General features: G+C 41.3%; 1 protein-coding gene across 1 annotated transcript; it reads right to left on the reverse strand.

Moving 5' to 3' along the window:
• Positions 1-1,162: 1,162 nt before the first annotated feature.
• Positions 1,163-19,609, reverse strand: LOC119773773 (nephronectin). The gene is made up of 13 exons (XM_038270907.1): positions 19,271-19,609; positions 17,294-17,394; positions 12,114-12,206; positions 11,281-11,400; positions 11,073-11,192; positions 10,865-10,999; positions 7,236-7,310; positions 5,090-5,872; positions 4,779-4,862; positions 3,226-3,324; positions 2,936-3,122; positions 2,770-2,854; positions 1,163-1,515 (listed from the first exon to the last, which is right to left on the reverse strand). The coding sequence occupies exons 1-13, from the start codon at positions 19,336-19,338 to the stop codon at positions 1,429-1,431; spliced, it is 2,037 nt and encodes a 678-aa protein (XP_038126835.1). The 5' UTR covers positions 19,339-19,609; the 3' UTR covers positions 1,163-1,428.
• Between the last annotated feature and the right edge of the window lie 2,190 nt (positions 19,610-21,799).

The following is a 21,799-nucleotide window of genomic DNA, read 5'->3' on the forward strand; positions in this document are numbered from 1 at the left end:
TCGATGAGATTAATTTGTTGATTTGAAGAATGTGACTCTAAACAACAAACATTCCTTTATTTTGAATCTTCCTGATATTAAATAAATCTATTGAAAGTAAAACATGAATTAAATCCCCACATTTAGTCATATTTACAGATTTTAACTCACTTTAAGGAAAGATTTATTCAGGAAAAATAGTTAAAATAAACAGATTTATTGTCCCAAAAAACAAATAGTTTCTATTTACATATCAAACAGAATAATATGTTATACCAGCTCCCATATATAACAAGGTTTCACAATATGGACTGTTTTCAGATCTGCAGATGAAATAGATCAACATCAATGAGCTCCTATTAATCCAATGAATTTACAGGGATAATAATCTGGTTTGATCTAATGGAGGTTTCTTCCTGATAAAGGTCATTTTTCCTCCCTACTGTTGCCTAGTGTATGCTCGGTGTGAGGGATTTCTGCAGAGTCAACAACACAATGCAAATTAAGTCTAGAAGGAATGAATCCTATAAAGGCAATGACTGGATGCAATCCGCTGGTTTTCCTTAGACGGAAAATATTCAACCAATTTGGAAACACGTTGGGAACGACCAATCTGGAATCGGCCCATGTGAATCAATTGCTTTCACTCTTTAGTGAAGTTCAATGAGTCGACATGTGCTCTGCCCTTCTATATGTATCCAAGCTTTATAATGACAGTCAATGTAAATTAGTTATTGGTGAGTATAAACAGTGCATAATGAGAGCTCTGCGGGACATGAATAACCCCGCTGAGACACACAGAGATGGTTTTATATCAGGAGCTCTGAGCCTTTGAATCTGATGGATTAATGCTAAAGATCTTTTATTGTTTGGTAGTATTTTTTGTTTGTTTTTTTAAAGAAAATTACATATGTTCAGTTTGTGATTAGTCTGTTTTAAGGGAAGCTTCAGTTTTGCTGATGAAGATTACTCTCAGATAAAGGATACTAGAAGAGAAGTGCTTCAATTAACCTGTAAATCTTACCTACTTAGCAGGTAAGGTTTCAGTCATTAGTTACCGTGGTAACAGATGGCCAACAGTTGCTGTTTGTGTTCATTGTTGTGTCCTTCTTTCCTTTCAGATCTGCTGTCTTGTTGCTTGTTCTGATGAAAAATTCATTCACCAAAGTCAGAGCAGAACGTTCTGGTTTTAACAGCAACATGGTAAGAGTTGAGAAATAATCAGCTTTTACGCTCTAACGAAGTAAACAAACCAAACAAAACGGCAGTTGGCACAAGATGAGTCCAACATATTTCAAGGCAGAGACTTGGAGAAAACCAGAGGAAGGGAGGAAACGTTCCTGGTTCCAAATATCAGAAGATCTACATGAAGCCAGCAGCAGTCTGAAGTTCAGCTGCAGCTGCTAAATTCATCAGAATGGTCCTTTAAATGAGGGGTCTCCTATGATGTCATCGACACGCCCCTTGTCTCAGTGTAACATCATCAACCGCGATCTGCCCTCGTCGTCCATTCCTTCGCTCGGCCTTTAACAGCACCTGCACACATCATCATCATAACATCAGAGTTATAATTATTATCAGAATTAATAGCATCTTTGATAATTAGAGTTATCATCATTCCACCTAGCCTCGTGAGACCATCCTGATCTCGCGAGCTTTCAAGATTTCACTCACTAATCAGTCTGGAGACTCTCCGTTAAAGAAAATTTGGAGCCGTTCACCAAACGAATGTCCAATCAGTGTTGGCTTTGAGGCGGGTTGAGGTGTGACGCAACGAGAAGCGCGACACTTCAGTCTAAAGAACGTGGCGGCTTCAGCCGATAAAACTAGCGTTAGCGTGGCTATCGAGCAAGCTTTATCGGAATTACAGAGTATTTCTTCACTGAAAGAAGAGCAAAACACTGCTCTGGAGGCTTTTCTCAGAGGAAAAGATGTTTTTGCTCTTCTCCCGACTGGTTTCGGCAAGAGTTTGATCCATCAATTGGCTCCTCTTCGTCGTCGCTCTGTTAGTACGTCATATGCTTCGTTGATCTGATTGGTTTATTTGGCCCGTCTATCACCAACATAGGCCAATCAGCTAACCAGTATTTTCTCCCCTTCCCAAAATTACTTCAACGGAAGGTTTCCAGATGGATATGCGGAGCAAATCCATCTGGCGGAGTCAGTTTAGTCTCCACCATCATCAGTCATCAAAATGAGAATCATCATCATTACTATAATCATTTCTCCCCATCATGTGGACATCAAATCATTATCCTCTTCGTTTGTGTCATCATCATCATCATAATCATCATGATCATCATCATCACCTTAAGCTCAATTATCTAATTTTTCTTGTTTTCTATCCATCATTGTTGACATCACAATCATTATCATCATCATCATTGTTGCCATGTTAAATCACCATTACTGTAGAATCATTTTTAGTAGATTTATCACAATTATCTTAATCATAATGATCACCTGAATCATCATCATTACATCTCCACCAAAAATGACCATATCCGTCCTAATCTGTATCAGCAGAATTACTATTAAATTATTATCTTTCCTATCATAATAATCATCATTATTATCATGATCTTCATCATCATTTTTATCATCAGTACCCAAAATAATATGTATTTTCTTTAACATCATTAGAATTATCTAAATGATAATCATCACCATTAAAATTATTACCATGATCATTTTTATAAATATAATTTTCATCATTATTATAATTTCTGTCATCATCACGATCTTCATCACCAGCTTTATCATCTTTACATCACAATCATCATAACTTACTTTATCCACAGAATGCGCCTCTAAGGTGACCTGCGTCTGTCTCCACCCGTGTCTACCTGTCCTGCTCCAAACGGCGGCGCCATACCTGGAAGAGCCAATCAGAAGCTAGCTTTCATGGAGCAAACTTCAGAGGCATCACATTTGTTATAGGTTATAGCTGTGGTACCTTTGGTCTGCTCCTTTTTTGCGGATAAAGAGCTGCAGCACGCCGAGATGATGCCCCGTCAGCCAATGGGAGAAGGAGAAACACATGTCCCCCTGGTTCCACAGAGGGAGTATCTGGGTGGCCAGTCGAGCTCCTCGGATGCTCCTTTGCCCAGGCTTTAGGTCAGCGACAGACAGGTACCGCCCACCTAGGATATTAAACATAATCAGACTGAGTTTAAAGTTTAAAGAGACTTTAATGCTTTCTGGGGGGGGGGGGGGGGGGTTCTGTTGGCACCATGGTGTTATTACCTGCAGAACTACCCACAGTTTCCCAGTGCAGGTCTCCCTCTCTGTCCGAGATCCAGTCACAGAGTCCATGATCAAAGCTGCAGTGGAGCTCACCAACATCTACAGAAAATCAAAAACATTCGTATTTTAGCCCATTTGTTCCTTTTTGTCTCTAGTTCCTGGAGGAGAACAGGGGACTAATTTCTAAAAAGTTACATAAGATCCACAGTGAAAATATAAATACAAATAACATCCAAAAATGGTGTACCCCACAAAAAAATGACGGTACAGACAACACCAAGCAAATTTTCTTCGTAGATCACAATTGTACCTCAAAGTTTACATAGAAGGCTCCAACTCATACTTGGCCCTTTTGAGCACCACCATTTAACTAGATAGATAGTTAATGCAAAGCAAAAAAGCAACGTTTAACAAAGGCAGAAATACGTGTGTTATATTAACTCCACCATATAAGATAGCAGACAGAGATGTGCTTTGCGCTGACTATGATATCTCAGACCCATGATAAATTGTTCGGATTGCTTTTTTCCTAAAGTTGGCTTCAAACAGAGTTAATAATTGGTCAGAGTTGACATAAGGGACTGCTTTTGCACCAATTTTGTTTTTCAAAGGTCACAATATTTGTGTGGAAAGTGACATACACAAATTTCAGGCATTTCATGTAGAGCTTTCCTTGCTTGGTTTGACTCCTTACTAGGGGTGGAACGGTTCACAAAATCCACGGTTCACTTCGGTTCACAGTTTCGTGGTCACAGTTTTCGGTTTGGTTCGGTATATGTTGATTGTTAAGGAAAATCTATTATGTCTTGTATAGTATAACATGTGTTGCACAATGCTTGCACACTGTTGCACTTTTATCCACAACTTTCTTTCCGTCGTCATCGTAGGTCACTCTAAATGCAAAGTGGTCCCATACAGCAGACCTATAAAGTGCTGCTGGCGCGTCTTCCAACTCCTGTTCTTTCCCACTCGCCATACCCACACAATTCTCCAAAACAACTGATTTTTTTCCCTGCTACACCCGGCTACGCTGCTTCGCTTCTTCTTCTTGTTTACTACTTGTGGTTGGCTTTGGTCACAGTACCGCCACCTTCTGCTCTGGAGTGTAAACGCTTCGCCTATGAGAAAAAGGAGCAGCGCATGAACCGAACGCAACACACGCGAATCGAACCGAGACAGTCGAACCGAACGGTTCGGACGGTTTTCATAAACCATTTAATCCCTAGTTCAGACTCAGTTCCACCATATAGTTGACATTGCAGCTCACAAAGCTCATTCTGACCTCACAGTCTGTGTAATTGTGACAAAAAATTAACTCTTCCTCATATGTTTACACAGTATGTTAAACCTGTTTTAGTTGCGCCCCCTACTGCTGAATCTGCTGCACAGCAATGACTGGAGATTAATGAAGTTACAGCTGGAAGGTGAGAGATTTCCTAACCTAAAATTTGTTTTATTTTATTAAACATTTGGTTCAGTCTGCCCAACCCTCAACCACTAACTCCCTGGTTTCCCTTGAGAAACAGAGCTTTAGTTAAAAAAGGAGCACCTACCAGGATCATCGCGAGCGTCCTCGGCTGTGTTTCCCAGCTCAATGTCAAACTCCCAGACCTGGTTGTGCCCCGGATGCCGAGGTACTGAAGCATAAGCATAAACCCAACATTTATTAACCGGTGATGACCATCTACGAAAACTCACTTAATTACCAACCGTTAGATATCTATACAAAATTTACAACTAGCTTTGACCATATTTGATATTTAAATAAGTTGTTAATCCTTTACTGTGAAAATAGAAACCAGAAATTAGCCAACTGCTAAAACATTTTCTCATCATTCTATAAACTCCTTGAGCTTGTCCTCACTGTGAACGTCTCCTCTCTGTCTCTGCGTTACATCCTTGTTGATCCTGTTGTTCAACGTCGTTGTCACCAAGGAGGTGGTGGGCGGCGGCGTAGTCACTATGGCAACCGTAGGCTCAGTAGTAGGCGCAGCAGAGGTTGCAGTAGTTGGAGCAGGTGTGGTAACAGCTGGTGTTTCTGTTCTTGTGGTTGTAGGGATAGTTGTTTCAGGGGGTGTTGTTCGGGATGTAGTTGTCATAGCAACAGTAGTGGGAGCTAGAGAGGTTGTTGCAATGGCAGTGGATGACAAAGAAGTGGTTGTTTGATAAGCTGTAGATGAGACAGTGGTAGAAGTAGCAGTAGGAGTGGCGGTGGTTGTAGGTATGGTGGTAGTGGTTGTAAGCGTAGTAGTAGGTATGGTTGTAGGAGTGGTTGTAGGAGTGGTTGTAGGTATAGTTGATGTGGTTGTAGGAATAGTTGTGGTTGTAGGTATAGTTGATGTGGTTGTAGGAATAGTTGTGGTTGTAGGTATAGTTGTGGTGGTTGTAGGTATAGTTGTGGTGGTTGTAGGTATAGTTGTGGTTGTAGGTATAGTCAATGTGGTTGTAGGTATAATTGTGGTTGTAGGTATAGTTAATGTGGTTGTAGGTATAGATGTGGTTGTAGGTATAGTTGTGGTTGTAGGTATAGTTGCAGTGGTTGTAGCTGTGGTTGTAGTGATGGCAGGAATCGTGGATGTTGTGGCAGTGGTAGTGATGAGGGTTGTAGTCTGGGGTCTGTGTGGCTCTAGCATTACGGTGAGGAGCCCTAGAAAAGAAAATCAAATATGTTAGTAGGGATTATTGCTTCTGTGTTCATTTGTTATCTGTGGAAATAAATATTCCAAATGATAATTCAGATTAACTCTGATTGATGATGGCTGGAGTGTTTTGTTTACATCTTTATTTTTATGTCACCGCGGTTGTTTCCATAAAAACATTATTGAGAACAATGATTTGGTTCTGATCAGGACCCCACCCATGCTGCCTAATGTAAACCACAAATTGGGCCAGTTCTTCTACTTAGAAAGATAAGATAGAACTCTAATTTTTATTATATGTTCAATTCAACTATGAGAGACAAAATGGGAAAATAAATCATTTGTATCATTTGTAAATATTGGTGGAAAGTACATATAGTGGTCACTCACAGGAGTTCAACTCAATCCTTTGTATTATAACTTTGTTGACAATGACTGTTTCCTGTAAGTTTTTACCGGTTTGCACACACTGTAGCTGGTATTTTGGCCCATCTCCTCTAAAGGTGTGCTGTTTTTTTAAGCTGTCACTGACAAAATGGTCTTTAAACTCAATACTGAACGTATCTATTGGGTTAATGTCTGGAGACTGGCAAGCCGATTCCAGGATTTTGAAATGCGTTTAAGAGAACCAGCCCTTCATTGCCTGTGGGGTCATTATCATAATGGATTCAATTCAATTTAGATTTATCAATATAGCGCCAATTCAAAATGCATGTCATATCAAGGCACTTTACAGCAACAATTCAAGCAGAAGGTTGGTACAAAGTTATTTCATCTAAGGAAAAGCAGCTGATTGCATCGACTCATTGACTCGAAGGCAATAAGCATGCTTGTAGCGACAGTGGAGAGGAAACACTCCCTTTTAACAGGAAGAAACCTCCAGCAGAACCAGGCTCAGTGTTAGCGGCAATCTGCTGAGGCCGACTGGGGTTCAAGGAGACAGAAGCAGACCCCTGAGAAAACTCAGCCAACTTCATTCTCAACATACATTGCCCCTTCATTCTTCCTTTAAACCAATTAGTTGTCTAAGCCCCTTTTACAAAATAAAAAAGCACCAAAGCATGAGATTTCCACCTCCATGCTTCACAGTATGGTGCGCTTAAGATGCAACTCGGCTTTTCTTTCATCAAACATCATGAGTTTATGTAAAAAAGTTCAGTTTTGGTTTCATCTGACTATGTGATATTCTTCAGATCCTCATCCATATGCCAACATATATGTAAATTCTATGTAGTGCTTGTGTGACTGACAGACAGACAGACAGAGAGAGAGACAGACAGACAGAAAGACCGACAGACAGAGAGACAGACAGACAGTAGGACAGTCCCTTATAGGTGAGTAGAGCTGGTGTTTGTGATGAGGTGTTGTTACCTTTGCATCTTCCATCTTTACATTTGCACTTAGGTGAGGAAGGATTCAGGGAGCAGAAAGGTCGAGTGTCCTTATCTGGTTAGAAAAAGAGAAACAATCACTGACCAGGTTACTCTATATCATCATCATAACCATGTGATCACAAATCAAATACTCTACAGGGAAGAATATGGTGGAGGTTTCAGGTAGATTACTATTTAAAAGCTGCTTTTTTAGATCATTGTTAATTATTTAGTGGCCAAGGGCCAGAGAGGAAATCCTGTCTGTGTCTTCCCCGAAAAGATAAGATCTCATCCTTGCTTTTCACAGATTATATGGTCCTGATGGGTCCCTCCTGTCAAGACCTACAGGATTTACCAGGGCTGTTCACAGACAAGTCAGACCTGGAAAGGATAAGAATCAGCTACTCCAAGTCAGAGGCCATGGTACGCAACTGGGAAGAGGTGGTGGGTACCCTGCAGGTTGGAGGAGAGTTCCTGCTTCAAGTGGAGGAGTTCAAGTATTTTGGGCTCCTGTTCATTAATGAGGGGAGAATAGAGCAGGAGATCGATAGATCGGTGTGGCTGATGCTATAATGCAGATGTGGCACTGGTTTGTTGTGGTGAAGAGAGAGCTGAGAGAAAAGGCAAAGCTCTAAATTTACCGGTCAGACTACGTTCTTACCCTCAGCTATGGGCATTAATCTGGATCCCTGAAAGAATGAGATCCTGGATACAAGTAGCTGAAATGGTCTTTCTCTGCAGGGTGGCTGGGTCTACCTTAGAGGGAGGGGGAGGAGCTTAAGGAGAGACTTGGAGTAGAGCTGCACTTCCTCCACATCCAGATTCAGCTGAGGAGGCTTAGACATCTTTTTCAGATGCCCCCTGAACACCTCCCAAGGGAGGTTTTTTCAGACTAGTCCCACCAGGAGAGGATGTCCCACTAGGACATGCTGGAGGCACTATATCTCTCAGATGACCCGGTAACACCTCAGGCTTCCCCCAGCAGAGCTGGAGGAGGTGTCTGGGAAAAGGGAAGTCTGGAAGTCCCTGCTGAGAATGCTGCCCCTGCGACCCGGTCCCGGAAGAAGAGGAAGACGAGTATGATTAACTAAAAGCTCATTTAATCCTATCTAATCATTGTTTTTCTAACTGTTGTTAACAGGTTTTCAATCCTAATTTGTTTTTCCTTCTGAAATAAAATAAATGGGATCAAAATTTGGACTTCAGAGGGAATCAATCAGCTGATAGATCTATGTGACACAGAAACAGAAAGTCAGCTTCTATTTAACGTCTGCAAGAAACAAGGACTTCAAACTAAATATCTGCTTTTGTTTTTTTTTGTTTTTTTATGCTTTAAAGTCACCTGAAAAATCTAAAATAAAATCCTTGAAAACATTGATTTTAAATGTTAGAAGCTCTGAGAAGGTTGAAAGTACCCGGTTCGATCCCCACAGCCTCCACTCTGAGTCCCTGAGCAAGACCCTTAACCCCACACTGCTCCCTGGGCGCCGCATAATGACAGCCCACTGCTCCCCATTGGGATGAGTTAAATGCAGAGAGTGAATTTCTCCAATGTGAGATCAATAAAGTTCAATTATTTATTTTCAACCCTGTCAAAATCTATCTTAGACCTCTGCTAAACAGAAAGCTCACCCTAGTAAGCTATAAACTGTAGTTTGTAGAGCTTTGCTACTTTGTCGATATCTAGATGTTTTAAGCTGTGCTTAATTATTCATTAGCATTTAAATCCTGATTCAATTGATTATTATTGTTAATAAAATTATAACATAGAAAAATACCAGATCCTTTCTACAGTAGATCTTCAGAGGGTGTACTTTCCTCTTTTACATTACCGTAATTACTTTATGTCACTGACAGATACAGTAAAAATAGATGAAATTAGCAGATTAAGATTGAGATGGAGCTTTTATTTGTTCCTTATTAGAAAAGTTATCCATGAGGCAACAGTTTAGATTCAGAGGAAAATAGATCATCTTCTGTAAAGCGAATATTTCCTTAAAATATTTAATATATATTTTACATAAAGCTTTAACATTAATGAGCTCTATTGTGACGGCTCCGCTGATCTCCTAATAAAACGAAGGTATTATTGCTAAGCTGTACACCAGCAGCTCTGATTCTCTGCGCCCTGTGATGGATTTCAGCACAAGCTGCAGTTTGTTTAACCATCAGGCCAACAGAAGGACCGCTGGAATGTAAACAAGGCAGAAAACAGCCCACATGATGTCGTCCCGGGACAATAGGCTGAACCTGACGGTCAAAGACGAGCTGCTTTCAAAAGCGTCTGCGACACCATGCTAACGTTTTTTGCGACCTATTCACACTCCTAAAGTTTAATTTCATTTGTTGGGTTTTATCTGACAGACCAACAGGAAGTGAGGACAAATTTAAGATTCTGTGTTCATCTCACTGACCAGATTGTTTAGAGCTGCAGGTATGTTGGGTTAGAATCTACCTGCTCTGGATCTACAATCTGAAAATTTTCTTTGTAAAAAACCTCAGGCTCGGTCGAACGAGAGAGTGTCAAATTAAAAGTCTTCAATTCAATTCAGTTTTTTTATATAGCTCCAATTCGCAACACATTTCATCTCAAGACACTTTAAAGATACAATTCAGCCAGGTGACACTGTGAAACTGATTCAAAGTTTTCCATCTAAGGAAAACCAGTTGATTGCACTGACTCTTTGACTCGAAGGCAATTCCTCACACTAAGCCTGGTTCTAGCGACAGTGGAGAGGAAAATCTCCCTTTTAACAGGAAGAAACCTCCAGGAGAACCAGGCTCAGTGTGAGCAGCCATCTGCTGAGGCTTCTAACCAAACCCTTTCAGTTGGACTTGGGTCTGGCCTTTGACTAGGCCATTCTAACACTAGTTAAATATAAACCATCATATCTCTGCCTGATTTTGGGCCATTTGTCCTGCTGGAAGGAGAACCTTTACCCCTGTCTAAGGCTTTCTACTTCTACCAGGTTTTCCAAGCCTTCCCACAGCATGATGCCAGCACCACCATGTTTTAATGGTAAGGAAGGTGTTTAAGGATAGCTGCCTGCTGTTTTTCTTTGTCTTCTCTAATGTTCCTGGTCAAACATCTGGGGCCAGAAACAGAACATTTGAGTTTGGACTCAGAATAAGTAACAGAGAGAAGAATTCTTATTACCATGAAAGTGATTGCTGAGGACAGTTGGATCTACTGAGTTTAATTTGAAAATGATGTGTTGCTATCACTGCTTTGTGCTCCTATGTCCCTTCAGATCTAAATGAAATTTATTCAATTTGCAGCTGTAGTCTGATCAAATGTTAAAAAATTTAGAGGTATTTCTACTTTTAGAGGACAGTCATTACAAAAAAGTAAAAAAAAAAAGTGAAAAGACAATCCACTGGACTTTGTTTTCCAAGTTTGAAGATGCTTCGCTTCCCATCCAGGAAGCTTTTTCTGGATGACAAGCAAAACATCTTCAAACTTGGAAAATAAAGTCCAGTGGTTTTTTTTTTTTTACTTATTTAAACTTTTTTGGAAAGACTATGACCTGGATGACTTCACCAACACTTAGATGAAAGTCCTTCAGAATAAAGTCCAAATATAATCTGGATCCCACCCGTTACTGTAACCCAGCCATGCAGCCTCACCGACGCAGGCGTAGCGCCCGTTGATGTACATCAGCTTGAAGCCCAGGTGACATTTACAGAAGAAGCTCCCGAACGTGTTGTAGCACTTCCTGCGACGGGGACACACTCCACCTCCCTGAGAACATTCGTCAATATCTGCAGAGAGGCGAAGTCAGCCATGATGAAACAACAACAGAAAGGTTTACTGAGCTCAGGACCAGAGACTGACCGACACAGGAGCGTCTGTCTGGGCCCAGCCGTAACCCCGGAGACGGACAGGTACACCGCACCTCGCCTTTCATCACCTCACAGCCGTACTGACAGTTGGCATGGTAACAGGTTCTGACATCTGGAGGAGAAGATCTTAAATCAGATATGTGGGAATCAGGTATGTGGAAAATAATCTGCAAACAAGAAGAGAGGGAAGAGTTTCTGACTCCTGCAGCTGCCGTCGGGCTGCAGAGCGTATCCGTCCAGACAGTAACACTTGTAGCTGCCCGGCGTGTTCATGCAGCGGTGCTTGCAGGGCCGAGGCTTCACGCCGCACTCGTTCAGGTCTGAAACGCACACATAAGCAGAGGAAGGGGGTCAAAGGTCAAACATTAACCCGAGAGCTCCTCATCTTCTCTTTTCATTCCTGACGTCGGTTTGTTGGATTAACCTCTGACCTCCAGGCCACTTATTGAGCAGGAGAGCTTTCAGTGTGTGTCTGCATGTATTACTATTCCTGTGGGGACCTTAAGGTCCTCAGAGACTCAAAAAGAGACAAAAATAAGAGCAGTTTGTATAAAGAGAGACACATTGAGTGTTCAGAGGATGCTTGGTGTTTTAACCAGGGTCCTCAGATGGTTAAACCAGTGACTGCATCGTGTCCCTGAGCGCCCTCCCAAACATGGGTGTTACGTTACACCCTGCCAGGGTGTGAGGTAGCGGCCAGTTGCTGTTCAAAGTCAGGATATGAGTCAGAATGAAGCCTCTAATCAGTGATGCTGTGGGTTTGGTGTGTATCAGTGGGTGGAGTGAGTGAGCTGGAGCTGATCTTAGATTAGAGAGGCGTTTATGTCTCTGTGCGTTTTTTTCTTTTTGAGGGGTTCAGGTAAGACACGCCCTCAAAGGTCAACCAAGCATCACAAGAATGCGTCTGTCGACTCTTATAATATGAAAACACAGCAAGAATGCTCTCTCCTTGAGACCCACATAAAGATCTTCTGGATCCAGATGTCCAGAGTAGCACCCAGTTCTTCACATCTACATGGAAACTCTAGGTTACCTTGGTTACAGGCTTTGCCGGTGTATCCAGGGCGACATTTGCATCTGTCCGGTCCAACGCAGTCTCCGTGTTTACAGCCCTGCGTACAGTCAGCTACACACACAGAGAGGGGGGGGGGGGGGGGGGGGGGGGGGTTAATGTAAAAAAAGTGAGGGGTTCATCGTGTATGAACATGTAAAAGCGACTGACTCAGGATCAGCTTTCAGAGCAGCATCTAATCCTCCTGGAAGCCGTTCATGTTCGACACGTTTTAGCTCATTAACAGTAAAACCCAAACAGATCCTTCAGGCTCAGGACGCGTTTCCAAGCAGCTGCCGGTTTCACATAAATAATCCGTCAGACAACATGCGGTTTGTATGGGTTTGTGTTGACAGGCGGTCTCCCTCGTCTCGGCGCGTTTGTCTACCGCACAGCAAGAAGACCTCCTAATCTCTGCAGGTGGTCTAACTGGAACATAAAGCGCTTTTTCTGATTTTGGCAAGTTCACTGTTTATCAGAGCAAATGAACAGAGCTGAAACTAAGAGCCAGAGCTGCACATTACAGCAGGTAAAACCTGGGATCTTAACAGGCGGATAGGGCTTAATGTAATAGTTGGTAGGATGCCATGTTTTTGTGTATGGACGCGCTGAACAGTGTCGATAAAAGGGACATTTGAGATTTTATAGTGTATAGTAACTTCCTGCATCACTTAGCTTAATGTTACATTTAAAAAAAAAAACTTTACAAGTCGAGTTTGATACCAAATGGGACAAATGGACAACATATCGACCCTACAGCAGAGCCACCATGGGAGACTGAGTCTATTCACCATTGCCGAACTGCTCTTACCTAAGATATATATCACTGACACCCTTGTTCCTTTTCTCTTATGCAAAAGCAAAAAAACATTTGAGTGACAAAAAAATAATGGTTCTGTTCTGTAAAACCCTTTGTTGTTGAATATTCTTTTGCAATATAAAAAAAAAATATTTATATTGAGACCATTTCCTGCCAAGCAGAATATTTCCGCCCAATATTTCACTGTTTGACTCCGAGGACGCTGTTATAGAAGCCGAGTTTGATGTGGATTCCTGTGTTAGGACTTGATAATAATCAACTTTATTAATTTTTTTGTCATTTATCATAACACTGAAATGAAATCAATGAATCAGTTTTGGGATGAAAACTCATAGAGTTCATTTTAAGCCATATTGCCCAGCCCTGATCTGTATTAAGTCCACCTTAAGTACAAATAAGCAGGATTAAAGTGAGCCTTAACTTTCCTAATTGGCTAACAAGATGGATAGGAACTAGCTATATGAGACCCAGACAATATTCGGAATGATGTGGGTTGATTTTCATAGATGTTATAATTGCAGTTTTCATTTTGGAACATGACAAAGTGTTATTTTCAATAAGGAAATTAAGATCCAAGCAGATAATCTTTAACTGAACAGATGTATTGTAGTTCAGCTGATCGTCCAATGAGAAGAGTTTAGCTAGCATCTCTTTGGGAATCACCTGTTTGCAGGTGAAACTCTCTGAGAGTCAAACTGTGCCTTCTTCTCATTACCCCAGTCGGCCTCAGCAGATGGCCGCTCACACTGAGCCTGGTTCTGCTGGAGGTTTCTTCCTGTTAAAAGGGAGTTTTTCCTCTCCACTGTCGCTACAAGCATGCTTAATGTGAGGGATTGTCTTCGAATCAATGAATTGATGCAATCAACTGGTTTTCGTTAGATAGAAAACTTTGAATCAATCTGACTGGATGATCTGGTGAACTGGAAAGTGCCTTGAGATGACATGTGTTGTGGATTGGAGCTATAGAAATAAACTGAATTTAATTCCTAACCCAAGTAAATTAATACTGTTTAATAATCAGGATCCCGCAGAGCTTTAGCTTCAAAAAGGTAAACATTATGCTGATGACACTCAGATTTACCTATGGGTAAAGGAATGTGATCATTTTAACCAACCTTTATATATCTGTCAAAGATTAAACCTAAGATTGTTTTATTTTATTAAATAGAGAGGACCAGCCTCTCAAAGTTTTCTTTTCTTTGTTATCTGTAATGCTGAGCCTAACAGCAGAAAGAAAACAGCCAGATGAAAGAAAAGAAGTAGCAACTAGTTTGTTTCACTGACTGAGATTATTTTTTCTTTACTTCCAGAATAACAATTCTTCATTATGACCAACACAATGATAAAACTGGTAAGGATTAATATTCTTCTTTCTTTAAGGTGTTTCCTGTTCTTTTAAAGCACTTTAAACAAACCAGAGCACTATGTGTCGACCACTGTGGTCCAACTGACCCAGAAACATACATTTGGTGCTTACATCATGCGTACTGACATAGAGATGACTTAATCCTGTTGTTTTTCCTACCGGTTTTAAGAGTGGAGGTGTGAAAAACACCCACGCACAGTTTTTATTCCACTGTTAAATGTTACATTGTTTGACTATAAAAGGTAAAATGAGCTGCAGCTTTCTAGAGTGAGGCTCAACGCTTGGATTCCAACAGAAAAATGAAGGGATTACAAGATAATCCCCCATCAATGCATCAGCGTGTTCGTCCTTAACCTCTATCTGTTACATGAAAAGGTGCGGCAAAGACAAGGGTGTCTGCTGATAGGTTTAAAGACCAATGGAAAGTGGGAGATTTCAGATGTGCTGCATTTATGTGAACAGGAAAAAAAAAGATCAGATTTGTCAAGATTAGATCTGTTAATCACCAATTAGAGGGAATCCTGGATTATAGTGGCCCATAGATTGGTGCATCTTGACTTCCAAAGACTTGTGAAGGACTTGTTGAGATATGTTGAGGGCGCAGTATACAGAGGTACTTTGAGGACCTCTTTTAAAGAGTCAGAGAAGAATAATCTGGGGTTAATCCCACTTTATTCTTTATTCAATAATAAAAAAGAAAAATTTGAGCCTTTCAGGCTTCTTTTTAAAGGTTCAAATAAGTAGGGCCACTAAATCTTTGATCAGCTCCCAGAGTTATTATGTTTATAGCAGGCTAACCTAGTGTCGGCCCTCGGGGGGCGCTGTCCTGCAGGTTTCAGAGGTTTCTCTGCTTCAGCATGGCTGATTCTGATGATTGCAGTTTAGAAAAATCCTGTTAATCATCGTGTACGGTTCGTTCTTAGGTTTTTTTCGTTTTAAAACAAAAACGAAAAAACAAAACAAGCATGTGGTTTTTTTGTTTTTCCGTTTTTAAACGAAATTTAAAAAAACAGCATTTGCAAAAATGAAAAACAGTACAAAAGGGTACGTTTTGGGATTTTTTTTAACTGCAATAGTTAAACCAAAGACAAACTTTTATTTTGTTGTTAATTCAACGGACCTTATGGCAGAACCGGAAATGAAGACCTGAACTCCCAACACAAAATATTTTAAGTTACCAGTAGGTGGCGGTAATGTACGCCTTAAATTTCTTGCCAACCGCCATTACAATCCACAAGAAGAAGAACTTTTTCAGTTAGCACTACCAAAATGGAAACGTTTGGCTCTGTTCGAAATCCTGGGCTGCATCCTCCAAGGACGCGGTCTACCTAGACTGGATCCTTCCAAGTCCGTGAAAATAAGGAGACCAGAAGTGTTTTAGCTGTGAATTCGAACAGGTCCACCCTTCAGCGGGTTTTACCGCTGTATGCTCTGTTGCATAGCAACCGTGAAAGTTTACACACAAAGCAGGAAAAGAATGAAAACCGAAGTTTTCAAAACTGTTCATCTAAATTTTCATTTAGATGGCAGACAAAACTCAAACGCTGTTTATTTTCTATTAATGCGATTTTTCATTTTTTCGATTTAGGTTTTAAAAACGGAAAAACCACATGCTTGTTTTGTTTTTGTTTTGAAACGAAAAAACCAAAGAACGAACCATACACGGATTATCATCTATCAATGGAAACTGCTGTGCTGAAGCTGGGAAACCTCCAAAATCTGCAGGCCAGCAGTAACCTGACTCCGCCAGATGGATTTGCTCCGCATATCCATCTGGAAACCTTCCGTTGAAGTAATTTTGGGAAGGGGCGAAAATACTGGTTAGCTGATTGGCCTATGTTGGTGATAGACGGGCCAAATAAACCAATCAGATCAATGAAGCATATGACGTACTAACAGAGCGACGACGAAGAGGAGCCAATTGATAGATCAAACTCTTGGCAAAACCAGTCGGGAGAAGAGCAAAAACATCTTTTCCTCTGAGAAAAGCCTCCAGAGCAGTGTTTTGCTCTTCTTTCAGTGAAGAAATACTCTGTAATTCTGATAAAACTTGCTCGATAGCCACGCTAACGCTAGTTTCATCGGCTGAAGCCGCCATGTTCTTTAGACTGAACTGTCGCGCTTCTTGTTGCGTCACACCTCAACCCGCCTCAAAGCCAACGCTGATTGGACTTTCGTTTGGTGAACGGCTCCAAATTTTCTTTAACGGAGAGTCTGCAGACTGATTAGTGAGTGAAATCTTGAAAGCTTGCGAGATCAGGATGGTCTCACGAGGCTAGGCCAGCAGCCCCCGAGGGCCGACTTTGGGCCATTCCTGCATTAGGGTTAGGATCCCCTCTGCTACAGCTCTTTATTTAACCCAAACCTCATCATGTGATTGTTTATCGGAGCACTGACTCCCTGTTCTGTGGTTTATTTCTGACTTGCATTTAAAATTAACCTTCTACCACCTTATGTGACCTCTGATCAGTCTGCAGGCTGCTACGGGGTCAATGGACTCCAGTTAGTAAACCAAACATCGGACCCTGCCTGTTTTCATTTCAATCTTAACAGAAACTTGAGTTTAAGAGCTCATACAACATGTTTATTTGATTTATTTTAGCAATATCATGCAAGACTTAATGGAAATGACTGTATAAACAATTAACTACCTTAATTACTAATAATCTAATTCAGTTTCTGATTTACTGGACTGAATCAGAGCCAAAAAGCAGCCAAAGTTTGAAGAAAATAACATGAAAAACCTACAGAAATTCTGTAGAACTGATGATCAAAAACACTTTAAAGCGTCAGAAGAAAATCCGGCTGCTTAGAACAGAGACATAAAGAATTTAGAGGGCGTATCCGAGCTTTTAACCCGGCTCGTAAATCCTCTCAGTCTCATATTATGCTGTTATATTGGGAGATTAAATGAGGATCATAAAAACCCAGGAAATGATCATAATTCCTGAAATCAGAGTGTCATCATGGCCTCACGTTGACACCGTCCCCAGTCCGTCCGTCTCCAGCCCCAGCAGCACTCCACGCTGTTCCCATAGCGACAAAGACCGTCAGACAACACCGCCCGGTTGGTCCAGCTGCAAACACAGAGACACAACTAATAATGAGCATGTTTGTGTTTCCTGTTAGGGGCCGTCTTTTCTTCTTCTGCTGCAGCTGGATTATTAAAACACAAACAAACAAGCAGAGAGTCGTTCATTTCCTGTGTGGGACCAACATGGAGGAATATCTGCAGGGTGAGCAGTGATTCCTGGGTTTCTGGCCTGCAGAGCTGTCCCGTCCTGCTCAGTGTTTGGTTAATGTCAGCTCTGCTAGTCCAGACCGGCAGAGGAGCATCCTGACATCTCCTGTTTCCTCCAGCCTGTCCCAACATGAATGATAGGAGCCGGAGACGAGGGGAGGGAGGGTGGCGTCGCCCTCGGTTTACACTCCCTCTGCATACTTTCCATCCCTCTGTCACACTTCAGCAATTCCTCAACCTCTTAGCCCCAAATTGTTTTGTTTTCCTCTCTTCTGTTTGGAAATCAGCACTGACAAAGCTTTTTCACATTATCAATCAGTAAAAACACAAAGAATACAAAATATTTCAACGTTTTTGTTTTTTTTTATTAATCAACCAACAAAATCTATGCAACATACTGATTTTTCTTAATAAATGATGCAAGGTTGTGTTTTTTGTTCCACAATCCATATCTGAAATGTGTGGTGCAGATGTAAACTGTAAGGAAACAGTAAAGAACCCTGCAGAGCTGCAGAGATCTATAGCTCAGCTGGGAGAGTCTGTCCACCATTATGCAGGAGAGGCAGGAAAGAAAACCACAGCTGAAGGAAAGCTGAGGGAAAAGGGCCATTTGTAGTTCGCCATGAACCGTGGGGAGGAAGGTGGTCTGGTGAAATAAGCTGAAGACTGAACCTTTTGTTCAACATATGGCAAACAGCTAATGGGACGAAAACACTGCTGTTTAATGAAACATGGCGGCGGCAGTATTATGCTGTGGGAATCCACCTGTCAGATTAACTTAATTAAGTCCAGACTATGAATCTGTTGAGGAATTTAAAACCAATGTTTACAGCTGATCTCCCTCTAATAAGACTTAAAGTTTGAGCTTTTTTGGAAAAGAAGATTTTAAAATAATCATAATAAAATAAAATTCATAACCATTCAGTTGTTCTTTTGTTTTTTTAACAGTGTCCTGTCTGGCAATAAGAATAATTGTCTTGATGCCAAAAAGAGCCCAACAGATTTTACTTTCACAAGTGAGCAGTATGGCTATCGCTATAGTGTTCTGCTTGATTTATGCATGTAAATTGCTTTATTATAATTAATACAGGGAGTATTACAGATGTTATGGACACTGCAATGTAAGTAGAACAGGAAAAAGGAGAAAAGATGAAAGAAAGAGGAGATAAAAGCCAGATAAAGACAAAACATCTTCAGTCGGCTTCATCACCTGCATAGAGATGTAAAAAGAACAGCACAACCGATGGATAGATACAATAAAGTAGCACCTTGGTACCACCGCTGAAGTATTTGTAGTTTTATTCAATCTCATTCACTCGTTTGAGTGGATCTGTAACAAATTATTATTATTGCAGCAAAAAGTGAAAAATAATTCCTCCTTTGGGTCAATGTTCAGTTTTAGTAACCTTGCATATATATTCGAATATTTTTGCATTATTTATGTTTTTTATGTTTTAAATTACAGACTCAAAAAAATAGAACATTTCAAATTTCAGAAAAACTTAAATGAACTGCTATAAAACTGCAGAGATGCAATAGAGAAACAACTCATAGTTAGGCTGATGCAGACGCTGAAGAAATAACTTTATAATTAATAACTATTTGAATAATAAAACCGTGTTTAAAATAATTTTGTAAGTTAACATAGTTATGATGACCCACAAATAGAAGTAACTCCAGCAGAATAAAGACAATAACAAATACCAACATACCTGTCATGGTCCAAACTATGTCCCTGGATCAGCATCCAGAACCAGGACAGTAGAACCAGGACCAGCATCCTCCTTTCTTAGAGCCCGGGGAGATTTTCCCCTAAATAATCCCAGTTCTCTCTGTTCTACTGGATATCAGGGTCTAATCCAGCTCTATGCATCCTCTGGATTAAACAGCGGCTGGTGGAGGTGGAACAGGTTAAATGGAGCCCCTTAAAATGTTTAACCTAACCAGTTTAACCATTAAAACCAGTTAAAAAGCTGCTTCATTCCTGCTCCTCTGTGGATCAAGCTCTGTCTGCTGAGCGCGAGCTGCAGCGGGAGCAGCGCGCGCGCACCGCTGTGATTGGTCGCTCAGTAGTACCGGTGAGAGTCGCGTGCCGGATGGAATAAAACAAAGAAACTGGATTGTTTCTGTTGTTTCCTCACTGGAACATGTCTCTTCTGCCTGAACATGCGGGAAACATGCGGTTGGTCCGGGTGTTCCTTCACACTGACAGCCGCGTGAAACCCGAACCCCAGAGATGGGAGGAACCGGGAACCTTAGAACCCCCAGGACTCCCTCCCTGCCCCCGGCCCCATTACTCACTGAACAGTTATAGAACCGCAGACTGCTCTGTAATTATGTTCTAGTTAACCCACACAGAGCAGAACACTTTATCAGGGTTATTTATGGCGTCTGGAGCAGCTTTAATCCTTTAAAGGGGTTTTAATCAATAGTTCCTTAGGCTTTTTAAAGCTTTTTAGACAAATGAGTTCATATTTAAAATCTAATTATATCCAAATGAAAATCAACCCAACCAGTCATATTTAGACTGAAAGATGAAGCAGTGAAAGCAAAGATGTTTCCTATCTAGCAAAAGCATATGGCGACAGTGCAGAATATCAACTGACTGTCAACTGGAAAAATATCCCAGCAAAATCAGGGTGAGCACTACTGCTATGACTGGCCTAATGACAGGGGAGTGTTGCTTTGTGGGTTAGAGCAGGGTGCTTGTGCTCTGAGAAGGTTGCAAGTACCCGGCTGACCCCCACAGACTGCCACTCTGGGTCCCTGAGCAAGACCCTTAACCCCACACTGCTCCCCGGGCGCCGCACAATGGCCGCCCACCCCAAAGGGATGGGTTAGATGCAGAGAGTAAATTTCCCCATTGTGGGGACAGGAGTGAAAATCCACTCCTGTGTCAGTCTCTACACTGAAAAAAAGAATTCAACCCCCTTTGGCATTTACTTAATCAAATTTAGTTACTTTAACACAATTGTTTTATGTCCTACCCTGCTAACATGAAAGAATTGTGTTAAAGTAACTATATATGATTAAGTAAATACCAAAAACTGTTGCATTACTTTTTTCAGTGTAATTCACACCCAAACACAGAGAATCTTTATGAAAACAAAAGTTAAAGCACCATGTTTGGCAACAGTGACTTTATTCAGGAAACAGACATAGTTAAAGTGATGCAAGATTCCTTCTATATGAAGAGAGATTCCCCCTAGAGACTGACACAGGAGTGGATTTCACTCCTGTCCCGTCCCACTCCCACAGGAAAAAATTGTGTCCCGTCCCAATCCCGGGCCAGAGTAGAAATCTAAATCCTGTCCCGTCCCACTCCTGGTGAAATTACTCCCACTCCCATCCCGCTCCCATTCAGAATGACTCCCGCTCCTGCACCACTACCATTCAGCTTGCGTTGCAAATCAAACTTTTCAAAGTCGAGTTCGCCACTACCTGTTGGTCCCTCCATTGTTGTTTTTGAGCGCGGGTGAAAAACTCAGAGCGGAAGCACTGTTGGTTTTTGGCTCGTGTAGTTTTTTTTGACCCGCATTATAGTGTAGGCTTCAAGGAAAAAAACTACAAAATGGCGGCGTCAGTACTGGATTTTTTTTCTTTCTATTTAAATTTTTTTTTTGGCATCGATCCTAGTTTTTTTTTTGTTACAATTGGTTTGCTCCCGCTCCCGTCTGCTCCCGTTAATGTTTAATCCTGTACCGTCCCAATCACGTGATCGTTACTAATACTGACTCCCATCGCACGGGAATCCCACGAGATTCCTGAAAAACTGTCAGTCTCTACTTCCCCCCATGCAGCGGACTAAACATCTCGCCTGGGCAGCCAAGCCACCAACTGTCGCTTTCAGAGGCAGGCTAACAAAAAACCCAGAACCACCCCCATTCCTAAGGGGTGGACCCCTTCTTCTTCTGGTTCAATTTGCATGTTTTCTAAGCCAAAAGATGTTTTTTGGCTACTATATAAAGCTTTGAACTCAACAATAATAAAAAAAGCTTCCTGGATGGGAAGCAAAACGTCTTTAAATTTGGAAACCAATTCCAGTGGATTGTTGCTGTTTTTTTACTTTTTTGTAATAACTATGACCTGGATGACAGAGAATCTTCACCAGCAGGAAGAGAGAGTTGAGAAAGCTAATGTCAGCAAGATCTCCTTTTTCGACCAGAGACACAGTTGAACACATAAATGATGGGCAGGAGGGAGTCTCTTTAAATAAAGACAGAGTCAGGAATTAATGGCAA

This window comes from Cyprinodon tularosa, unplaced genomic scaffold (genome assembly GCF_016077235.1).
Source record: "Cyprinodon tularosa strain WSP-4 unplaced genomic scaffold, ASM1607723v1 ctg782, whole genome shotgun sequence".
Taxonomy (NCBI): Eukaryota; Metazoa; Chordata; class Actinopteri; order Cyprinodontiformes; family Cyprinodontidae; genus Cyprinodon; species Cyprinodon tularosa.